Source organism: Gekko japonicus, unplaced genomic scaffold (genome assembly GCF_001447785.1).
Source record: "Gekko japonicus isolate JY-2015 unplaced genomic scaffold, Gekko_japonicus_V1.1 scaffold1313, whole genome shotgun sequence".
Classification (NCBI taxonomy): Eukaryota; Metazoa; Chordata; class Lepidosauria; order Squamata; family Gekkonidae; genus Gekko; species Gekko japonicus.
In genome coordinates, this window is record NW_015176011.1 from 328,835 (window position 1) to 352,355 (window position 23,521).

Consider the following 23,521-nt stretch of genomic DNA (forward strand, 5'->3'; position numbering starts at 1 on the left):
AACTTGGTGCCATTGGACTGTTTTGGACCGGGGGGCCGGGGAGGGGGCTCTGCAGCTTACCTGGCTGCTTCTTGCTCTGACTGAGGGCTGCTGGGAGCAGGGGGTGGGGCTTGTTGCATGTGCCCGCCCCCTGGGCTCTTTACTGCCGGAGTTCCGCTCCTGTGCGCTCCTGCAGGAAATGACCCCTGATTATTATGATGGGGGGGAAATATCACTTTTTAAACTTGTGCCTGTCAGGCAGTCACGGAAGGCACAGGGAATCTGTCAGGAAAATGTTGTCAACTCTCTGTGATGGGTGCTCCTTCTCTGACCAATTTTCTGTCCTCTCTGCTCAAGGAAGGGCTTTGGGAAGCCCAACACCAGAAATCAGTTCCATAAAAAGGTACCCTAATAAAGCCTCTCAACTGCAAAAACAACCAGTTCTTAAGGCCAGTGACCAATGAAATCGTATGGAGAGCCTCATGACATTCAGCACCTCTTTAAATTGTATTCTCTTTCCGCCTTCTCACTTTTCAAGAGGAAGCCGCAACTGATGAGGATGCCTGTAGGTCTGACACAAGCTTGAAACGAATGTAATGTTTATCCCAGTCTAAACAGGGACCTACTTCGTGCAACCAGCTCTGCCAAGGCCTGAAGGAAATAGGTGAGAATGAGTTTTAGTCTTGATTTGGGGCAGGGGTCCCCAATCTTTTTCCAGCTTGTGAGCATCTCTGAAATAGACACAGGGGGGTGGGTGCAGATACTAAAATGGCCACCCCAGCTGGCAGAGCCAACGTCAAAATGGTTGCCCACAAGAGGAAGAGCCAGGGGTCATTTAGTAGAAAAAGAAGTCATTAGCATAACACATTAGCATAACTCATTTGCATATGCCACACCCCCTGATATCACCGGAAGTGTGTCAGAAGGCAACACCCACTGCTCAGGCTCCACTGGACTGTTTTGGATTACTAGCTATGCGGGGGAGTGGCGCACAGATCCTTGTGCTCCTCGTGGCCCAGGGCTGCTGGGAGCAGGGGGTGGGGCTTGTTGCATGTGCCCGCCCCCTGGGCTCTTTACTGCCGGAGCTCCGCTCCTGTGCGCTCCTGCAGGAAATGACCCCTGGGAAGAGCCAAACACAAAATCACTCATAACTCTTAACAGTGACTCTTCAACATTTCAGACAGAAGCTCTGTTTAACAAGGGGCATTTAAAAATGTACATATTTAAAATATTTCCTTGTGCACACACACACAGCTTACCTTCAGTCCTGCAGTGAAGGTCTTTGTGCTGTGATAGCAGCGGCTGCCGAAGCAACTTTTTAAACATCTGCACAGCCGATCTGATCTCCAATGGCCCATCAGAAGACCTGCTGCCCAAAGGCTTTCGCCGGGCCCCAACCACTTTCTAAAAACATTGTGTTTGGGGGGGGGGCATGGCAACAGAAATGGTGGTAGAAGTCACTATGGAATTTGTGGGGACCCCTGATTTGGGGAGACCAAGTGTCATTTCCCCATTGAAGCGAATTGGGTGACCCTGGGTCAGTCGTATCTCTCAGCCTGACCTACTTCATAAGTCTGTTGTGTCAGCAAACTCTGGAAAACCCCACATAAACCGCCCTGACATCTTGGGTGGACAGGTGGTGGAAATTGTGATAAAATCAATTTTGTCATTGATTTACCTCAGTGTGGCTATTTATGGCTATCCCATCATGCCTTTCTTTGTAGGCCTCATCAACGGGAAAGCTGCAAATTCTGGGAGAGGCATTAGGGCCAACTTCTCACAAACGGACACGAAGCAACCGCTTTGGGCGGCAAGTTCCAAAGGGGGCACCATTTCCCTGTCTCTCCTGTTTCCTTCCAACTTGTAGGTCTTTAAAGGAATATTGCAGAAATGAGTGGGGAAATGTGAGACTGTAATGTTTTGTTTCCAGCATGAAGTCGTCTGAGGCCGGCACTGTTTGGAGTGATTGGATTTCTTTTGCTCAACACCCAGACACACACACGAGCTACAGCCAATGCAAAGAACAGCCCATTGTGAATGGACAATGGGAGTTTTTGAACTGCAGCAGCAGCACCAAGAGATGAGAGATGCCAGCAGGAACCGAGTGAGAGTGGTCCAGGCGGCGGCAGCAGAAATCGGCCTTGGGGGTACGATGCGATGCCTGGGCCTTGGCGGATGAGTCGGTTTTGGATCTCCGGGGCAGTGCTGGGCTTCTTATGGTGCTCTGCTCTGCTGAAGGCAGCGCCTGAGTTTTCAGGTGAGTGTGGGTCCTGAGCGCAAATGGAACCAGGGAGGCCTGTGGTGGTGTCTAGAGACAACTTCCACTAATGATACATTCAAGATTTCTATTGCTCTGTGCCATGCGCAGAAACGGAAATATGTGCAAAACCAGAGCAAGCGAATCCTCAGACAACAGGGAGGAAAGAACAGAAGATCTCTCTCTGTCATCTATCATCTATCATCTATCATCTAATCAATCTAATCTATCTATCTAATCTATCTAATCTAATCTATCAATCTATCTACTCTATCAATCTATCTACTCTATCAATCTATCTAATCTATCAATCTATCATCATCTATCATCATCATCTATCTATCATCATCTATCTATCTATCATCATCTATCATCTATCTATCATCTATCTATCATCTATCTATCTATCATCTATCTATCTATCATCTAATCTATCTATCATCTATCTATCATCTATCTATCAATCATCTATCTATCTATCTATCTATCTATCAATCAATCTATCAATCAATCTATCAATCTATCAATCTATCAATCTATCAATCTATCAATCTATCAATCTATCAATCTATCAATCTATCAATCTATCAATCTATCAATCTATCAATCTATCAATCTATCAATCTATCAATCTATCAATCTATCAATCTATCTATCAATCAATCTATCTATCTATCTATCTATCTATCTATCTATCTATCTATCTATCTATCTATCATCTACTGTTTTGACTGAGGACACCAGATCTTAAAAAGTCTGGGTGAAACTTAGCTGATGCCCTTTTGAGGAAGAACAAATCTAAGAGGGGAATTCCTGTGCAAATGTCCCTGATTAAAAATAGCATAACAAATCATGCAAATGAAATCGCTCTTCTAAATTGAAAGTGAGCTTCTGTAACGACACAGTTTGTAACTGACATTCTCTTTTATTTAACTTTGTTAGGAAACTGGCAGCTTGAGGACTTGCCCTAATATCACATGAACTTAGTCCTAGAACATACAAGATGTTTTCCATAGATCCTGATATTAAAGTTTAGCTACTCTTCAATATCTGTGAAGACAGAAATATTAATTTTCAGTGGATTTCTCCCCCTTGAATTAAGTATAAATCCAGGGTGCGGAGCTCAATCCAGTCCCAGGACCACTCTGAGGTCCACACTGACTCTATGGTATGTGTTGTATATACACAAAAAATAAGTGAGCAATCCTAGCAAGTCTACTTAGAATCCTACTCAGATCTATTCAGTGGGGCTTACTTCTAGGCATGTGCTTTTAAGGTTACACTGTGGATTAACTTTAAACTAAACTTTAAACCCAGCAGCATGGTGGGCCACACAGGGAACCTGGCTGTGATTTATGTGAGAATGGCACACACTGGTTCCTTTAGGGGGCATAAGTGTGTGTGTGCTGCACTGATTTGATCACAGTTCCTTTGAGGTGGAATTGAGTACCTCAGATCCTTGTGGAAGGTGAAAATGGGTTTGATCTACAATTGATTAGTATCCAGTTGTGTAAACAAGTACACTTGTCAACTGAGGGCAGAAAGCCATACAGGAAAACGCAGAAAGTTGGGATGACTCTGCTTTATGTTAAGAACTTGACTGCTGCTGGTTGATCACCATGACATAAACCTGACTGTGTATGTGTGTATCTTTAAGACAAAATGCTACATCTTCAGGGGAAACAAAACACAAATGGAAAACAAGTTTGTTTGTTTTTTAAAGCCTGTGAATGTGCGAAAACACGGAAAATTATGACCACCTCCAAAATGTATTGTGGATATCGGGCCTGAGAAGACTACCAGCCCATCATGATATGTCCAAAGTTGCATCCGATCTTCTCCAGCTGTCAGCCACAAAGTCTCTGATCCCTGTTCATCCTCCTTGCTTTCCATATGGATACAGTTGGATTTAGCCGTTGTCAGTCAAGATAACAAATTCTATCACAGGAAAAATTTGGCTGGAAATTTGTGGTTCCCCTCAAGGCATAATTGTGCCAGAACAAACTGTAGACTTACCAGTATCCAGTACAGCGCTGTGGTGGTTCTTTAATTGTTCCTGAACGCTTTGGTGTCTCTCCCCATCCCTGGACTGGGGTGAGAGAGAGAAAACCATGACAAGGGGTGTCAAACATGCAGCCCAGGGGCCGGATTAGGCCCCCGGAGGGCTTCTACCAGGCCCACAGTGGAACTGGCTGTCTTCTGCTTCTTCTTTCAGTTCTGCTGCTGCTGGTAGGTTTGTAGCTTACAGATACACACCTCAACAGCATACTCAAGATTGCAACAGCACAGACATGTAGATGTAATAATTCAGAGCAAGAGGTATCAGTTATCAGACACTGTTAAATAAACAAAATATTGCAAGAGTGCTAATGTTTTAAGCATGTTTTTAAGTAAAAAAAAAACCTTTGTGTTTGTGTCCTTTATAAACTTTAAATCTCTGCTACCTGGCATTGCATTTTATGACACACATGGCACGGCCCAACAAGGTCTCGTTTATGTCAGATCCGGCCCTCATAACAAATGAGTTCGACACCCCTGTTCTAGGGACTTCTCCCAATACTTTTAACTTTCACCAAGCCATGTGCAAAGGCGCTTCAAAACTCTCCAGAACACCCAGAACCTCCCAAAGTTCACCACACTCTCTTGAAGATGGAACTAGGGCCAATGGAATCCAAAATGGCTTTCAGAAAGGGAAGTAGGATGAAGACTGGCAGCGGATAAATGTTTTCAGTGGGCCGCATGTGGCCCACGGTCCGTAGTTTGAGGACCCCTGACTAACATCATAACCTTTTGGTTTAGGGATCAATGACGGCAGTTTGGCAAGTTTACATTTAATATCCCTGTCCGTTGTTTTGCTCCCACCAGGTTACCTACAGAAGGTTTTGAAAAATCAGACTGCCCATGCCTGCGATGGGAAACAGCTGACCATCATTTGCCCTCACAAAACTTCAATCAGTGTCCTCTCTGCGTTCTACGGGCGCCGGGTGCCCAGTCAAAACCTCTGCCCAGCCTCAGGAGAGCTCACCTCTGAGAGCACCGATTGCGTATCTCCTACAGCTCGCCAGGTAAAGGCACTTAGAATCCAGTACTTGAGGGTTAGGTGGAAAATGTCAGCATTTATGTGATATATTTTTATCCTATTGTTTCTGCAAGAAGCTCAAGGGGGCATGCATGGTTCTCGCCGCCTCCATTTTATCTTCTGTTATGTATTGGGGTTGGAACATCCCAGGACTGTCTACCAGAGACTGGCTGAGCTTGAAACTCTAGAACAGTGGTGGTGAACCTATGGCACGGGTGCCAGAGGTGGCACTCAGAGCCCTCTCTGTGGGCACACGTGCCATCGCCCCAGCCAGGCCCAGACCATCATAAAAGTGTTGAATTCTCTGCCAAATAATTTTAAGTAAATGACAGCATTTGGGATTGCTTTCCTTGCCTTGTTTGGATCATCTTAAGTTAAAGTATGGGTTGTTTTTTCTAAAGTAAAACCTCAGTATTCAGGTTAAATCGCCGTGTTGGCACTTTGCGGTAAATAAGTGGGTTTTGTGTTGCAGTTTGGGCACTCGGTCTCTAAAAGGTTTGCCATCACTGCTCTAGAACAATAGCCCACCTGGGCTCTGGAGGTGACCAATGAGGAACTAATGTCAGGGCTGTTTTGGGGCAGGAACGCGCAGGAACGGAGTTCCGGCTGGCTTCAGAGTTGACCATGCCCACTACAGCCAAAACCTCTGCATGTGTGGCTACAGAGGGAAGGCCTGGAGAGCCCACACTTGCAGGACGTCCCGCCAGGGCAAGCCAAGGGAAGGCATGGGGGTGTAACCTAATATGCGAATGAGCTGCACTGTCAGGGGTGTGGTCTAATAAGTCTCTGCTGTTGGGTGTGGCCTATTATGCTAATGAGTCCCTGACTAATTTTACGTAAATAGGCTACGGTTGGGAGTTTGGGTGTTTGGGTGTGGTGTTTGCATGCTGTTTAAAGCTGTTGCCCTGGAGTTTAGTCTTGTATCTGCTGAATCACTAATAAAGCTGAGCTGATCCCTAGACTTGGGGTCAGCTCATCCATGGAGCCCAGTATTTAACACCTTCGTAACAAGCCCGTGATTGAGAATGATTACTAGGGTTGCCAACCTCCAGGTGGTGGCTGGAGATCTTCTGGGATTACAACTAATCTCCAGGTAATAGAGATCAGTTCGCCCAGAGAAAATGGCCTCTTTGAAAGATGGACTCTGTGGCATCACCTAACTGAGCTGAGTTACCTGATATCGTCCTTTTAGAGGACGTGCCCCCTTTTTTCAGTGACCGTCCTCTTTTGGGATCTTTAAAGAAACCACAGTGAAAATTGCCTCTTTTGAAGTTGGAAGTTTAGGAATATGCCTAGTTAATAACAACAATCACAGCTTAAATATGAGATTTGTCATAGTGATCACTTGTTTGAAGCAGTCCATTGGGAAATATGTCCTCCTTTCTTGCTTTTCAAAATCTGATCACCCCTTTTCTGCCCTCCCCTGGCTCTGCCCCCAAATCTCCAGAAATTTCCCATCCTGCCGTTGGCCACCCTAAGCCATTTAGCAGCTCTGCTTTTTGTTATCTGCAAATGGTGGTGGTATTTGGAATGGTGGTGGATTTACAAATTGAGCAGGCCTGCTGGGAAGCCGGGGAAAGAATTGGCCTTTTGAAAGCACACTGCTCCAGCTAGAGGTAGAAAAGAGCAAGAGTCCAGTAGCACCTTAAAGACTTAACAAAAGTCTTCAGTGACCGTCCTCTTTTGGGATCTTAAAAAAAAACACAATGAAAATTGCCTCTTTTGGGGTTGGAAGTTTAGGAATATGCCTAGTTAATAACATTGATCACAGCTTAAATATGAGATTTGTCATAGTGATCACTTGTTTGGAGCAGTCCATTGGGAAATATGTCCTCCTTTCTTGCTTTTCAAAATCTGATCACCCCTTTTCTGCCCTCCCCTGGCTCTGCCCCCAAATCTCCAGAAATTTCCCATCCTGCCGTTGGCCACCCTAAGCCATTTAGCAGCTCTGCTTTTTGTTATCTGCAAATGGTGGTGGTATTTGGAATGGTGGTGGATTTACAAATTGAGCAGGCCTGCTGGGAAGCCGGGGAAAGAATTGGCCTTTTGAAAGCACACTGCTCCAGCTAGAGGTAGAAAAGAGCAAGAGTCCAGTAGCACCTTAAAGACTTAACAAAATTTGTGGCAGGGTAAGAGCTTTCCTAAGCAGCTGTTCACTTCTTCAGATACTGCTAGTTTGCAGCGCCATCTAGTGGTTTACTGAAAAAAATGCACATGACAGCTTTGTCAGGACTTTGTCAATTCAAAGCTTGCTGCTGCTGTGATATTTTAGGTTTTGTGGTAATCCAGTAAATTCTGGCTCAAAAGGTGCATATACAGACAATCAGTTCTGTAGAGCAAGCCTGAACCACATAAGACCCGTGGGCCAGTTTGGCCTTCTTCTTGACCATTTGCAGACCCCTGGAGGAACGCCTGTTATTTGGGCCCTCTTTATAAGAACATATTTATGACAGCTCCTTCCCCTCATCTTTTCCCAGCACACCGACAGCACCCAAGGCTTTCCCTTTCCAGAAAACCACACCCTGATGGAAGGTTCTGCTTTGTGAGTCTGAATCCAGGGGAAGGAGGTGCGATCTTTTGCCATCTCTATCCCTATTGCTGATGGGAGAGTGAAGGCCTCCCTGTTCTTCTCTTCCTATAGGATTCAGCCATGAAGAGAGACAAGAAGGCAGGGACAGAGAGTGGGAAGAGAAACAACAGTGTGAATGAGACGGGAGGAAGAAAAGGGTGTGATATGAATGAGGGTGTGTAGAGAAACCTGTGGTCTGGGAGAGAGGGGGAGAATATGGAGGTGACTGAGAAATGAGGGTGCAGAAACACCAGAGATGTAAAATTTCCAGACATTTTAAAGCCAGGGAGAAAAAAACTGCCTCCCTTTTCCCTGGGGAAAAATGTCAGAAATTTTGACAAAAATGGAAATCTGTGCCATACTTACTTTTTTACTAAACCAAAACCTCTTGCCCCTTTAATAACATAAAATGCCCCATTTATAATTCCTGTTACCATACAAAATTGTATTATTTGGCATATTTATGGAATTTGAAAGTATTAATGCATTCATTTTCTTCAAGGAAAATATTCAATAAATGCAATATAAATCTGAGAGAAAGGGCCACAAACCGTTGAACCTTAGAGCATTTCCCACTTATTCCAAAACAGAGAAAAAAATATTTTTTCACTGCTTCACCAAATTCCCCAATTTTTCCATCTATAAAACTGATTACTACATATTTTGAGTTAAACCTTGTCTTTAAAAACATTTCGTTAATTCATAGTATTTCCCCCCTGTGCTCCTGGAACATTTTTTTAAGTCCTAAGACTTTTTCTTGTTATGTATTTTGAGTGTCTCTAAAAGTATTTCACTCATTTCCAAGAAAAAATATTTCATATGATTTTTTCCCCCAGTGCTCCCTCAAATTTCTCATGTTATACACTTTAAAAATTGGGGGGAATTCCTTAGGAAAACACAGGGGGAAAATTCCTCTGAAAATTCGTGCTTTTGTTTCTGGGCCCTCAGATCAATGCTCCCTCTAAGTCTTGTGAGCAAAAATGCTACTTTGAGACCTGCTGGCATTAAAGTTGTGAGCGAACGATTTGGCTGCTGCATAAATCAGTTTGCCCTGGAGCCGTCCTTCCTGAGCTAAGACAAAAATGTGTGAGCCGGAGGCTAAAAAACTATGAGCTAGCTCACACTAACTCAGCTTAGAGGGGACACTGGAGGCAGGTGGAGGGTGCTAGGAAGGGCAGAGAGAAAAACAGGGAGGGCCATGAAAGACAGGAGGGACTATGGCAGTTAAGAGAAAAGCTGGGATGTGCTAGAGGTGCAGAGAAAAGAACAGAGTTCTCTGCAAACAGGATTTTTAAAAAGGCAAAAATGGTTTTCTGCTGCTAACGAAGCTGTGTCTCATTCTCAGTAAAAGTGTAAAATTGCCCCTTGGAATGGGTTGAGTAATGGAACAGAATAAAGTAGAAGGACCAACTTCATCGTTAACATTCTTCTGGCATTTGCCCTGATCCAGAAGTGGTATGGGATAAATCAACAAATGTCACAGAAGACAGGGGAAACCTGCATGCGGATGTGAAATTGACTAGACTCAATCACTCTCAGTTCAGGGCTAGTTAATTTTTTTTACAAAATTATTCGAAAATGTTCTTGAACACAGGGCATTGCTGCAAGAGAGATACAGTCTTCTACTTTTTAAAACCGCTACACTCATATGGATGTGGACCCTCTTTTTGTGCTTTTTTAAAGCTTTTGGTCATTCTTCTGGGTACTATTTATGGTTGTTACAAGGTATGGCATGAATGACTTAATTCTGGCATTTCTCCTGCAGAAATTGATGGATGAGTGTCAAGACCAACGCTGGTGCCATTTCTCTGTCCACAGCCGTGTTTTTGGGCCAGATCCATGTCCAGGGACACACAAGTACTTGGTTGTTTCGTACAAATGTAGGCCGGGTGAGTGAAATGAGCAGAGACTGGATGTCATTCATGCTCTTGTTTTATTTTGGTGGTCATAAAAATAATTAATCCTATTTCAGCCATCAGCAGTATGGATTGCTGAAGCAGTAGGCGGCGACTCACAAAAGCTCATATTGCAATAAGCGTTTTTAGTCTTTAAAGTGCGGCTGGACTCTTTTTATTCTGTTCTTCTGCTGTTTTGTTCTTATGAGAGCTGATTGACGCTTTGCCATGCACCTCCCTTCATGTACCCGATCACCTGTGGACTTGCAATAGAACTGCTTCTGTTCAAAAAGCATTGGACTTGAGGTTATGCAAAGCAATAGAAAAATTCTGTGTCTGGTTTGATCAAGGGTGACTGTTTTGAATCAGCACATCATCAGGAATGGGACCTTCCTAGATAGTTACGGTTGTTACAAGGTGTAGAATGAATAGCTTAGCTTTGGTGGAAGCTGTACAGTCCTAGATCCTGGCAGACCTTGTCTGGAGTCTAGCTTCCAGCATGGAAACAGTTTGCAGGTGGGGTGTGTGGAAGCAGGGTGTATAATCTTATGGGGAGCAGGCACTGGGGTTGAGGGTGATCAGAATGTGGATTGCCCTGCTGGCTCAGACCAGGGGTCGATCTAGCCCCACATCCTCAGACCACGGAGGGGCTGTGGCTCAGTAACAGAGCGCCTGCTTTCACGGTTGCCTGGTTGTTTTGACAATGTAAGTAAAATCTAACAAACATCATTTGCAATGTCCATAAAAGAAAGTTATCTCTTTCAGTTATCTCAGTGCAGTCCATAGCCTCGTAGTGTTGTTTTAACAAACAAAGAGAACATCCCCCTTCTGTTCTATTTTTTTTAAAATCTATTTTTAGTTTATTGTGTTAAATCAAAACACATTGAAAGTGTTATAAAGAAATGAAAACCACATTGCATTTTTGGTCAAGATTTCCCTCCTGACAAAAAACGAGGTTATCAGAAATGAAGACATCAGTCGTTAGTTTGGTGGTGGTGGGTGGTGGAAAGTCTGGCAATGTTTTGGGGGGAGGGTGGGGAGGGGTCTGCCCCCATTCAGTGATGCTGTCTGCTGCAGACTTTAGGATGAAAATCCCGGGCCCCAGTTACCCAAACGCAGCATTGCAATGCAAGCTGGAACTAGAGATGTGGAAATTTTACCCAAATTACTCAGTTGTTTAAACTAGAGTGACAAAACTCCATTAATGAAAAAAGTGTCCCTTTTTTGACTGACCACCCCTCATTGCAAATCTGGGCTTAATAAAAGTGGTGTTTCAAGACTGATCCTCTGGATGGAGCAACCAAACAACCAAGCTTATGGGCTTTATTGCTTCCTAGCTAACCACCGCCTCAAGACCGCCTGTGAAAACGACAAGCTGAGGCTGCAGTGTCGGAATAAGTCTGTTCTAGCCATCTACTCTGCAGTCTATGGGAGGCCTTTGCGTGGGAAGCCGGAGTGCGAGACTGTGAATGGGACCGGCCCTGACATAGGTAAAGAGGGAAGGTGGAGCCCAGTCCCTTCCAAGAGAAACTCAAGTGAGCTTTGGGACTTGAGTGTTTTCCCATGGAATTAAGAGGGGCAGGTCTGTTCTAAGCTTCCTGTCTTCCCATCTGAGCACCTAGACTTGGTCTCTGCTTACCTGTAGGGAGGCGGGAATAAGATGGTAGAATGGACCACTCTCCACTTCAGCCTGCCAGGGCAGGTGAGAACCATTCTGGAATGCTTCTCCACATCAGAGAGAGGTGCTATCCCATTCCTTTGCAGGGTGTGCTAGCATTCTACTGTTTCATTCTCCTGTATGTGTGAACCAGGCCTCAGACTCCCATGTACACATCACAGCTTGCGTTCCATGCTGTTGAACAGACACGGATAAAACAACCCAGTGATGCCCTTGGGAAAATGCTACCTATCCTGGCTGAAGGCCCAAATTGCGTGCGCATGTAAAAAAGTGCAGAAAGGTTGAGAAGTTTGATCGTAAAGCAGATTTCTTGCGTTGCCATCAGTGGCTTTCAGAAACCTGATAAAAGTGCATTTTAAAACGTTTTTTTCCCCGTCTGGTTTTTCACACGCGCATGCCACAGCGGCAGGAGGGCAGCTGGATGCCTGAAGTGGCACGTGTGAATCTGGCCTCAGAGATGCCCCTGTCTACGATTGTGACATGAGACCTCCATTCGTGCATTACCCGTGAAAGCTGAAAGCAGCTTAACAAATATTTCTGTCCCTATTAATCGTTTGCAGAATGTTTTTAATGGGCTTACCAGGGCTGATCCACTTCGTCCTCCTAACCCTTCTGTGCGCCATCGTTATCAGCCCATTTTACAGGCTGGGAACTGAGGCCGAGAAACATAACGGCTCCTCAGCAGACATTTTCCTGAACAGTCATGACTGAGCACAGGTCCAGGGTTGGTGTTTTTACCCAGCGGGCCATGCCAGCCCTGCGCCCCCTCCTAGCTCCGTTGCTCTTTCGGAGAGTGACTGTGTCGTGTGTGCTGTTGACAGAATGCCTGGCTCCTGAGGCGCTGAGGAAAGTCTCCCGAAGATGTCACCGGAAGGAAAACTGCACCGTCATTGCCGATACAGCCACCTTTGGCAATCCCTGCTTCCCTAGAGTGAAGAAGCAGCTCAGGGTCTCCTATACTTGTGGTGAGCACAGAAATTGTTCTGGGGTTCATACCTGACTGGCGATCTTGCAGCGTAGAAAGGAGAGTAGCAGGGGAAATGAGGAGAAAGGGCGAGAGTAGCCCATGACTCAGACCGGAGGCAGGGCAGACACTTAGACCAAGGAGACCCGTATCTGAGCAGAATTTCTCTGGGGCTAGAACAAACTTATTCTGTTGGTTGCCAACCGCCAGGTGGGGCCTGGAGATCTCCCAGAATCTCTACTGGTCTTCAGTTGATAGAAGTAAGTTCACTTGGAGAAAATGGCAGCTTTGTGTGTGTGTGTGTGTGTGTATTCTATGGCATTATACCCCACTGAGGTCCCAACCAGTGTTCCCTCTAAGCTGAGTTAGTGTGAGCTAGCTCACAGCTTTTTAGCCTCCGGCTCACACATTTTTGTCTTAGCTCAGGAAGGATGGGGCTCCAGAGCAGACTAAGTTATGCAGTAGCCAAATCGCTCACTCACAACTTTCATGCCGGTAGCTCACAAAGTAGAATTTTTGCTCACAAGACTCCACAGCTTAGAGGGAGCATTGGTCCCAACCCTGCTCTCGCCAGGTTCCACCTTCCAAATCTCCAGGAATTTTTCAACCCAGAGCTGGCAACCTCAGCCCCACACTCACTGTGTACATAGATCCCAGAAATACTGATTCCTACCCCTTTTTTAGAAACCCAGGCAGCTTCAGATAGGGCAACGGAGAGCAGAGAAATGGCCAAGGGAGGGTTAACCCTTTTCCTTCTCACCCTATCCCTGTTATCATTGCCCCCCCAAAAAAAATCCTTTTTCTCCACAGATTTCAAAAGGGCTTGTTTTGGGGCACAAAGGTTTATTTTAACCCTAGGGTTGCCAGGTCCCCCTTGGCCACCAGCAGGGGATTGTGGGGGGGGGGGCCGGGTTGCTAGATCCAGGTGGGGAAACTCCTGGAGATTTGGGGATGGAGCCTGGGGAGGACAGGGACCTCAGTGGGGAGTCCAATGCCAAACAGTCCACCCTCCAAAACATCCATTTTCTCCAGGTGAACTGATCTCTGTAGTCTGGAAATGAGCTGTAATTCCGGGGGGATCCCCAGGTACCACCTGGAGACTGGCATCCCTCCACCTACGGAGGGGGTGGGGCTCTGAAGCACGGAGAAGGCAGCCTTGCCAACATTCTGCTCTCTGTTGTCCCCTCCAAAGCAGCTTTTCTAGATAACAAAAAATGGCACTGAGTCTTGAATTCATGTTTGCCAGTTAACACACCCTTCGTCTCTCAGAGACGAGAGCCAATTTGGGCCCTCGTGAGAGGGTAGCAGACTGTCGATTGTTTCTCCTTTTACCTCACAGGGATACATATTTTCTGCCTCAAGGGTCAAATAGCAGAGATCAACCCTGTTGCAGGTCCTAATACAGTCCTTTCCTCTCAGCCTTATCTTAAAGGAATTCAGGACAGCTGGGGACAGAGCAATTACATTCCTGTGGCCCAGTCAGGTACACTGTTTTGGCTCATGTGAGGCTCTGTCCGTCCTATGAAGATCCTAAGAAGGGCTGTGCAGGATCACCCAAAGGCCCAGTGAGTCCAGAATTCTCTTTCCAAGAATGGCCAGCCAGGTGCCCCATGGCAGCTCCCAAACCAGGGCAAGAAACTGATGTCTATCCCCTGTTGTTTGTGACCAGAATCCAGTGCATAACAGGGCTATTTTTGGGCAGGAACGCACAGGAACGGAGTTCCGGCTGGCTCCCAAGTTGGCCACACCCAGCAGGAACTCATTAGCATAATAGGCCACACCCAACAGCAGAAACTCATTAGGACTGGCTACAATTAGGGGTGTGTGGCCTAACATGCAAAGGAGTCCCTGCTACAAAAAAAGGCCCTGGGTTTTGTCAACAAACAAGGTAAAGAGAATAAGAAGCAAAGGGTGGGTGTGGCTGAGTGACCACACTTCTGGTAACACGAGGGTGTGGTCTAATGTGCGAATGAGCTGTGCTGTCAGGGGTGTGGCCTAATATGCTAATTAGTTTCTGCTGTTGGGTATGGCCTATTATGCTAATGAGTTCCTGCTGGGCTTTTTCTGCAAAAAAAGCCCTGGAGATATATATTGCTTCCAAGACCTGTGGCGTTATGGTCATATTGCTGGAATAGCCTGCAGAGTCCCAGTTCAAATCCTCCCTCATCGTCACTAGGGGAATTTGGGCTACTCTCCGTCTTTCAGGCTAATCTACCCTGCAGGGCCGTTGTGAAGATAACATGGAGGAGGGGAGAGCCATTTGCTCTTCACTGAGTTCCTTAGAGGAAGGGTAGAATAAAACAGCTGTTGTCGAACAAAGAAGTTTGATTCTTTCCATTTGTATCCTGCCACATACTTTAACTCCCAGGGGCAGCTTAAAAACGGGAAGTGTATTGATACATTTTAGATATCGATCCTCACTTTTCTCCCCAACGGGAACCCAGAGTGGCATACATCATTCTCCACTCCTCCCTTTTATCCTTACCAGGGGTCGTTTCGTAGAAAAAGAGCTAGGGGAACTCATTAGCATAACTCATTAGCATATGCCACACCCCCTGACATCAGGGGCCCAGCGGTGGACCTGCAAGGCCGGCGGGAGTGCAAGGAAGCCCCGCTAAGGCCCTCCCGGGCCCCAGGCAGGCAGGGGTGGGGAGAGGCAGGGAGGAAGCAACTTACCCTCCCTCTTCTCCTGCCTCCTCCTGGCTGAATGAGGGCTGGAAGCGGGGCGGCCGGAAGCAGGGGGCGGGGCTTCGTCGTGTGCCCCGCCCCCTGCACCTCACCCGGGGGAACTGCGATCCCCCGCGATCCCCCCCGAAATGACCTCTGATCCTTACAGCAACCCAACAATATTGCGGGGTAGGCCAGGCAGGAGGATATGATGAGTCTAAAGTCACCCAGCAAGATCCATGGGAGAGTGGGGATTCAAACCTGGGTCTCCCAGATCTTGGCCTGGCACTCTGACCACTGCACCACACTGGCTTTCGTAAGATTTCAGTACTTAAAAACAAACTGCATAAATAACAGTTCCATAGCATCGGGTACTAGGTCCTTTTAGGGACAGTGGCTACTGATGATTTGTGTGCAAAACGGCTCACCTGGCCACCATCAAGTAATTTATAGCAGCCTTAGCGTGGTGGCCCTAACTCTAAGAGACCCTGTCCATGAAACGGTCCAGCACCACCAGCAGCTTATCTCCTCAGTGTCAACCTGAAGGTTGAGCTCCTATCAGTAGAGCACTGAAATGGGGCCTCCCATAGAAAAGGGGGCTGAATTCTCTGGGCTTACAGAAAGTACTACAGATAGCCTTGAAAGGAAGACAGTCCTGAACGTAAGGTGGCTCCCCTCAAAGGGTATACACACAACGTTTTTTTATTACTGTGCAGGCTTGTAACTTGAATGCAAGTGTAAGATGCCTCCATTTTTTCTTGGCAACACACCCTGGGGGGGGGTGAGACCCTAGTCTTCCTTCTGTGTAAATAGAGTACTTTGCAAATTAAAATAATAATAAAGAGAAAACTCCTCTTCCCCAAATGGCCCGATAAGGACTGAGCGCGCTTTAGGAGGCGTGGAAAGCTGTGGGCAGCTGAGCATTCGTTTGTGGCTGTGGAATGCGTCATCAGGTCACAGCCAGCATATGGTGACCAGTGTTCCCTCTAAGCTGAGTTAGTGTGAGCTAGCTCACAGTTTTTTAGCCTCCGGCTCGCACCTTTTTGTCTTAGCTCAGGAAGGAGGGCTCCAGACTCCAGAGCAAACTAATTTATGCAGTAGCCAAATCGCTCGCTCACAACTTTAATGCCTGTAGCTCACAAAGTAGAATTTATGCTCGCAAGATCCCACAGCTTAGTGGGAGCATTAATGGTGACCCTGTAAGGTTTTCAAGGCAAGAGATGAACAGAGCTGATTTCCCATCGCCTGCCTCTGCGTAGCAACCCTGGACTTCCTTGGAGGTCTCCCACCCAAACACTAAAACTAGGTCCAATCCTGCTTAGCTTCCAAGAACTGATAAGACTGAGCTCGTCTGGGCCATCCAAGTCCAGGCGAACATTAGTTTAGAGAGAAAGAAAAAAGAACCAAAACAAAAGAAGGCCCAGAAACGGACTGGCTAACACCACGAAAGATATTGTAGTATCTCAAAGGGGTAGATCTGAGTCAGAGTGGAAGGTCGCAATGATTGATTCCCTTACTGCCCCCCCCCCTGTTATTTTCCTCCATGTGAGCAATGAAGCATCCCATTTCCTTTTCAGTGCCAAGGCAGCTATTGGAGGAAGTGGGCCGCGATTCCCACGAAGACCCCTTCTCGATCTCGGACTACACGCATGGTAAATAAACGTTCCTTCCTTAATTATCAGTAAAATTTTAGCATTAGCGGCTAGAAAACGTGCCTGCCTCTCACTGCCATGTAGGGCAAGGGAGAAGGTTCTTACTGAACGAGCTGTAGCTGTCTGGTTGACTTTGTCTTTCCCATCCATGGGCCATGGCACAGCTGGAGAGGGAATTTCTTTTCTTGTCTGCAATGAAGTGCCCTGGTTCGGGAGGAAACCCAGAAGTCTTTGGGTGATCTCCCTTCCCAGGAGGTAAAAGGTAAAGGTTCCCTTGCTCGAAAGCCAGTCGAATCCGACTCTGGGGTTGCGGTGTAATCCAGATTCTCAGGGCTTTTTTCCTGGGGGAATGCACCAGAACGGAGTTCCGGAACCTCTTCGACAACATTCTTTTAAAAATGTTGAAACGTTCATGAGTTTTCAGTATACAGATTGAAAACTTCATTTCCCTCTTGAGAGTTCTGGCACCTTAAAAAAAAGAAAGAAAGAAAGCCCTGCAGATTTTGCCTTTTCTGCCTGGCACAGCCCTCCCTGTGTTCTCAGCTCCGCCCTGGAAGTCATGGTGAACTTCTGAACCACTCCTCTTAGCAAAGTCTGAAGTCTTCCTCTGGCCTAAGATGCCTTCCTTCTTAGGCTGCAGGAAGGCTTCAGGGTCTAAGGGGCAGTGTGGTGGCCAGTGTTCCCTCTAAGCTGAGTTAGTGTGAGCCAGCTCACAGTTGTTTAGCCTCCGGCTCACACCTTTTTGTCTTAGCTCAGGAAGGAGGGCACCAGAGCAAGCTAATTTATGCAGTAGCCAAATCGCTCGCTCACAACTTTCATGCCAGTAGCTCACAAAGTAGGATTTTTGCTCACAAGACTCAACGGCTTAGAGGGAGCCTTGGTTAGGACACAACTCAACCTGTTCTTCATTCCCCGGTCTTGCTTCCCAGGGAGTCTCTTGCTTCTCCAGAGCTCAGTGGGGCCCACCGTGACCCACTTTAAATGTGATGCTGAAGAACCTCCCAGTGTGATGTTGCCTGTGCTCAGCATTTCAGTTAAACTGGGCCCTCAGCCACTATGCATGCTTAGGGGTCCAGGAGACTTCTAGCCCAGGCAGACATTGTTCTCGGATATCAGCGTTACTATAAAATCAGGCCTTAGTCACCTTGGCTCTATTGCAAAATTCATTCCTCGGGTTCATTCGCTCTAGCAGCCATCTGTGAGCTAAAAGACCACCACATTTCGACAGACTGTTAGCCCGGGCCAGCTTGAGCTTGTCAGATCTCGGAAGCTAAGCAGGGTCGGCCCAGGTTAGTATTTGGATGGGAGACCAGCAAGGAAGCCCAGGGTTGCGACGCAGAGGCAGGCAGCAGCAGACCACCTCTGAGTGTCTCTTGCCTTGAAAACCCCACCAGGGGTCGCCATGAGTCAGCTGAGACCTGACGGCACCTTCCGCCACCAGTAGTGTTGGTGAGGTTATTTATCTTGAGGGGGGGGATCACTGTGGGCAACAAAGGAGCAGGCAGAATCCAATCCATTGTTCCGTTCTGTGCTCTGTAAGCTGGTCAGGGTGAAGAGGAGAATGGCGAACAATCTGCACAGACTGTTATCTAAGCTTTACGACAGTTATCTTCGGATGCGATAACAGCAGGCGCGATCAGGCTGAGGAGCGCTGGAGGTGGGAGAAGAGCCGCAGAAGAAGGCAGCTGGGGCCGTGCAGGGATGGCCGACTTTGGGATTTTCACCCAGAGGCCAACGCTTCGTTCTCCGGAAAGCGGTCCAGAAGCTGGCTCCATAGCATACCTGATCAAATTGTACATGACAGGCAGCACAGCCTAGCAACGTGGAGTGGAATTATTTGCAAGCAGAGTGGGATGGGCGCAGGAAGAGAACCCAAGTGCCTCTTTGACGGATTCGGTTGCCTTATTGTGCCAACCATTTCAGTCAGTCTAGCTCAGCGTGGCAGCGACTCTCCAGCAGAGAAAGGTCTTTGTCACGCCTGAGATTCTTTGACTGGAGATGCCAGGTATGGAGCCCGGGACTTCCTGCAGGCAAGTTTTATGTGCTAGCTATTGACCCTGTGCAGTGACCAAGGTACGAGGATGCCCTGTACTCGATGAGACCATTGGCTCAGGCAAAGAGGGGTCTTTCCCAATACCCACTGTTCCCTCTAAGCTGAGTTAGTGTGAGCTAGCTCACAGTTTTTTAGCCTCCGGCTCACACATTTTTGTCTTAGCTCAGGGAGGATGGCTCCAAAGCAAACTAACTTAGGGTGTGGTCACACTGACCTCTTGCCGCGCTGTTGTTCCCACTGTCATTTTATCCGCAGCATTTTGTATCGGGTGAAGATGGTCACACAGTCCCTCTTTCAACCGCTTTAATTGCGTGAACCACTAATCAGACAGCCGTGCTGCCCCTTGCGTCAGCGTGGGAATTAAAAAAAAAATCAATTGCACATGTGCTTTTGCACCTTTACGCATGGAATAATTACATCACATTTTTTGCACATGCGCAAAACAGGGGTCAGCGAAAGAAAGAAAGAAAGAAAGAAAGAAAGAAAGAAAGAAAGAAAGAAAGAAAGAAAGAAAAGTCATGGTGATATGCAGTCCAGATACGGAAATCGCGGGATCGCAGTGGGAAAACCCGGAAAATACTCATTCCGGCCAGTGCCGGAAAATGTGGCAGAGAACCGCAAAAATTGCAGGACTAAGCCTGCTTTGGCGTGGGAGGCAGATTGGCCTATCTGGTCAGCAAATTTAAATGTGGGAGGGAACAGCGGCGAAACCCGATCAAAAGGACCGTGTGACCGCACCCTTATGTAGTAGCCAAATCGCTCGCTCACAACTTTAGAAGAAGAAGAAGAAGAAGAGATTGGATTTATACCCCGCCCTTCACTTGGAGTCTCAGAGCGGCTTACAAGCTCCTTTCCCTTCCCCTCCCCACAACAGACACCCTGTGAGGTGGGTGGGCCTGAGAGAGCTCTGTCCAGAACAGCTCTTTTTCAAGGATAGCTCTTATCAGAACCATGGCTTGCCCAAGGTCATCCAGCTAGGTGCAAGTGGAGGAGTGGGGAATCAAACCCGGTTCTCCCAGATTAGAGTCCGCACACTTAACCACTACACCAAACTGGCTACTTTGTGAGCTACTGCCAGTAGCTCACAAAGTAGAATTTTTGCTTACAAGACTCCACAGCTTAGAGGGAGCATTGACTGCTACCCCAGATCTTGGTTTCTGTCATCTATTGTACATGTGCTCTGCCATGGAAGCGTGCTCCCGTCTGTGTCGGACCAAGGGCCGATCTGGTCCCCTAGTCCATCTCCAAAGGAAAGCATAAAAACCCAACAGGTCTCTCCTCTTTGTTATTTATTTATTTTTCATTATTTATATCCCGCCCTCCCCTGTGGGCTCAGGGCGGCTAACAAGGGCAGGCCGTTGCCATGCCATATATAAAAACATAATAAAACATCTAGCATTAAAACCACAATACGCAATCTATTACTAATGTCCTAAGTCCAAGATGGTAAGTCCCCAGTTCCAGATGGAACTCCCCTGGTGTACATGTCCAATGACGACGGCATCAGATCTTCTACAGTTTCCCAGTTCTTCCTCGGGCCTCATCAATGCATCCTTTAAGATACCTTGATGGTGACGGTATAATGGGGGGGCGGCTCCTACTCAAAGGCCTGGCAGAAGAGCTCCTCCGTCTTGCAGGCCCTGCAGAACTGCATAAGGTCCCGAAGGGCCTGGATCTCTCCCGGGAGCTCGTTCCACCAGGTAGGAGCCGCCACCGAATAAGCCCTGGCCCTGGTCACAGCTAGTTTAACGTCCTTAGGACCTGGGATGTCCCAAAAATTTTGCGGCCCCGACCGTAGTGCTCTTGGGGGGGGGACATGTGGGGCAAGTCTGTTTAATTCCACTCAAAGGTCCATCGCCTCTGAACAATGGGAAAGAGCAAGAGCCCAGTAGCACCTTAAAGACTAACAAAATTAGTGGCGGGGATGAGCTTTCGTGAGACACGGCTCTCTTCTTCTGAACAATGGAGGTTCCAGTGAACTGCCTCAGCTCACAGGCATTGACGGATCTCTCACCGGCACAACTAGCCCTTGTTAGAATGAATTATGGGCTCTGGCAAGCATGCCAAATGTTGCCCGAGTCAGTTTCATAAGCTGCGTACGCTACCAGGGAGATGCTTAGGCGGGATTAGCTTTAGGGTTCTTTCTCTGGTCTCCTGCACCCTCCTCAGTAAGATCCCGCTATCCCCTTGTTTGCTGCAGGTGGCTGGTACACCGGGCCAAGGCTGGCCAGACTTCAAGATAATCTGATGATATTTACTAGCTCTCTGGAAACTTTTGCCCATGTCTGGGGTATGTGTCTTTTCGGGGGGTGGGGTGGCGGTGAGGTGGGACGGGGGGGGGAGACAGGCCCCTTTGGCAAGCATTTGGTGGGTACCGCAAGACCTTGTGCGTTCACTGGCGCCCAGATACAGAGGAAGCCCATGGCCTAGATAACCCCGAGCGCCCATTTCAAAGCGAAGGGAGAGCAAGTGCTCAGGACACAGCTGAGAACGCCAGGGTACTGCGGGGGCCAAATCAAGATGCAGGTGGGCAAGCCCACACAAGCTGGGGGAAGTTGATAATAAGGGCTCTTTTTGTAGCAGGAACTCTTTTGCCTATTAGGTGACACACCCCTGATGTAGCCAATCCTCCAAGAGCTTACAGTAGCCCCTGTCAGAAGAGCTCTGTAAGCTCTTGGAGGATTGGCTACATTAGGGGTGTGTCGCCTAATAGGCAAAGGAGTTCCTGCTACAAAAAAGGCCCATGTGCTTTCAGATTAGCCTGGCCATCCAGGTCTGGGCAAGTGACCTCTTAACCCCCTTTAAAGCATTCTGCCAATGCTCAAAGTCATAATAATAGCTAAAGCCCCCACCAAATCATTTAAGGATTACCAGCAAGCCCAGACTCCTTTAACGTGGTTGTGCAGACCAGAAAGGTGCTTGGACCCCGCAAGAAGGATGAGGAAGCAGGTCTTTCTGCAGACGAGGAGAGGTTTATGCTTCTTTCTCTTCACAGGCGTTCCTGAGAAGGTGGGTTTCTATTTCCTGTGTGGCGTTTCGGTGGGCCTGGTGTTTCTCCTCCTCCTCTTCGCCCCCAAAGCGGGCTTCTGCCGCGACTTGAAGGAGGCCTTCAAAGGCAAAGAGCTGAGCAACAGTTTAGAACTGGACAAGACCAAGTTCCAAGATGGACGAGAGGACGATAACCAGGACGACAGCTCCTCGGACTCCTCCTTCCGCCGCCTCACCCAGACCTACCGTAATTCCAACAACATCTTTGGGCCGGAGCTGACCGCAGCCCTGGAAGGAGCAGCTGACCAGAGGAATCACGAGGGAGACGAGATCTGGATCCCCAAGGAGTCCAGCCCGTACGCCATCCACAAAATTAAGTCGGCCACCAAGTGAGAAGGGGACCGGCGTGATCTAGGCTGTTGATCCGAACTGGACATTTGGTGAAGGTTTATCATCACCAACTAGAGCTAGTAGACAAGTTCAGAAAAGTAAGGGCAAGATATTATAACAACTAGGCCTTTTGTTCTCCATGCGATAACATCCTGACCCTGGGAGCTTTCGGGCCTGAAGCGCTGGCCTGCATTTGCTCCCTTTGCTCCGTTTACTAATGCAAGAAATTCAGAGTGCTCAGAAAATTTTAAAACCAGTCGTCTTTTTTGCTCTCTGTGTTGTGTCAACAGCATCCAAGCTGTACACAGACAATGGCTTTTCAGTGCCCTGAAGAGATAAAGGCATTTGTGCCACGTACTGATGGAACCAAGACATTTGTTTGGGTGCGTGTAGCAGGGGAAAGAACAAGTAATCACTAGTCTCAAAGGGCTTTACAGTGCTTGGGGGGGGAAACTGTATAACCAGGGACAACAGCAGGGCGGGGGGGGGGATAAAAGAATGTGTACGGAAAGCCATAGAGGCTCTAGAATACAACTAATTTGCAAAGGGTCAAAATCGATGTTATAGGGGAGACGTATCCCTTACCCAGTGCTCATTTTAAATAAAGAGAAGCCTTAGAGGTTGCCATTAAGAATGGAGAAGCAATGCAATAGCGAGGGCTCCTTAACCAATGCTCCCTGTAAGCTATGGAGTCTTGTGAGCAAAAATTCCACTTTGTGACTACTTGCAATTTCTTGCTTTCAAACTGCTAGGTTGGCAGGAGCTGGAACTAGAGCCGGGAGCTCACTCCGTCATGCAGCAACTTGGGTCTCGAACTGCTGAACTACTGACCTTCCACAGCCTGCAGTTCAGCGTCTTAACCACTTGAGCCACCGCAGCTCTAGAGTACAACTAATTTGCAGAGGGTCAAAATCGATGCTATAGGGGAGACGTATCCCTTACCCAATGTTCATTTTAAATAAAGAGAAGCCTTAGAGGTTGCCATTAGAAATGGAGAAGCAATGCGATAGCGAGGGCTCCTTAACCAATGCTCCCTGTAAGCTATGGAGTCTTGTGAGCAAAAATTCCACTTTGTGAGCTACTGGCATTAAAGTTGTGAGTGAGCAATTTGGCTGCCGCATAAATTAGTTTGCTTTGGAGCCATCCTTCCTGAGCTAAGACAAAAATGTGTGAGCCGGAGGCTAAAAAACTGTGAGCTAGCTCACACAAACTCAGCTTAGAGGGAACACGGTCCTTAACCCCTTTCCACCTCTACCACTGTCCATTCTGACATTATTCCCCCATCCCACCACCACCAGTGTGGCCCATGCTAAGGAAGATACAGTCCCTAAAACTCCACCCTGTCCCCCG

At 47.4% G+C, this 23,521-nt stretch overlaps 1 protein-coding gene across 1 annotated transcript; it reads left to right on the forward strand.

Annotated features, from left to right (window-relative positions):
* The first annotated feature begins 2,088 nt into the window (after positions 1–2,088).
* LOC107123303 (protein eva-1 homolog C-like) lies at positions 2,089–22,199 on the forward strand. Its single transcript, XM_015426535.1, has 8 exons — positions 2,089–2,236; positions 5,102–5,301; positions 9,650–9,773; positions 11,117–11,269; positions 12,279–12,422; positions 16,666–16,740; positions 20,994–21,083; positions 21,789–22,199. Exons 1-8 carry the CDS (start codon positions 2,137–2,139, stop codon positions 22,172–22,174), a joined length of 1,272 nt encoding a protein of 423 aa, XP_015282021.1. The 5' UTR covers positions 2,089–2,136; the 3' UTR covers positions 22,175–22,199.
* The last annotated feature ends 1,322 nt before the right edge of the window (positions 22,200–23,521 follow it).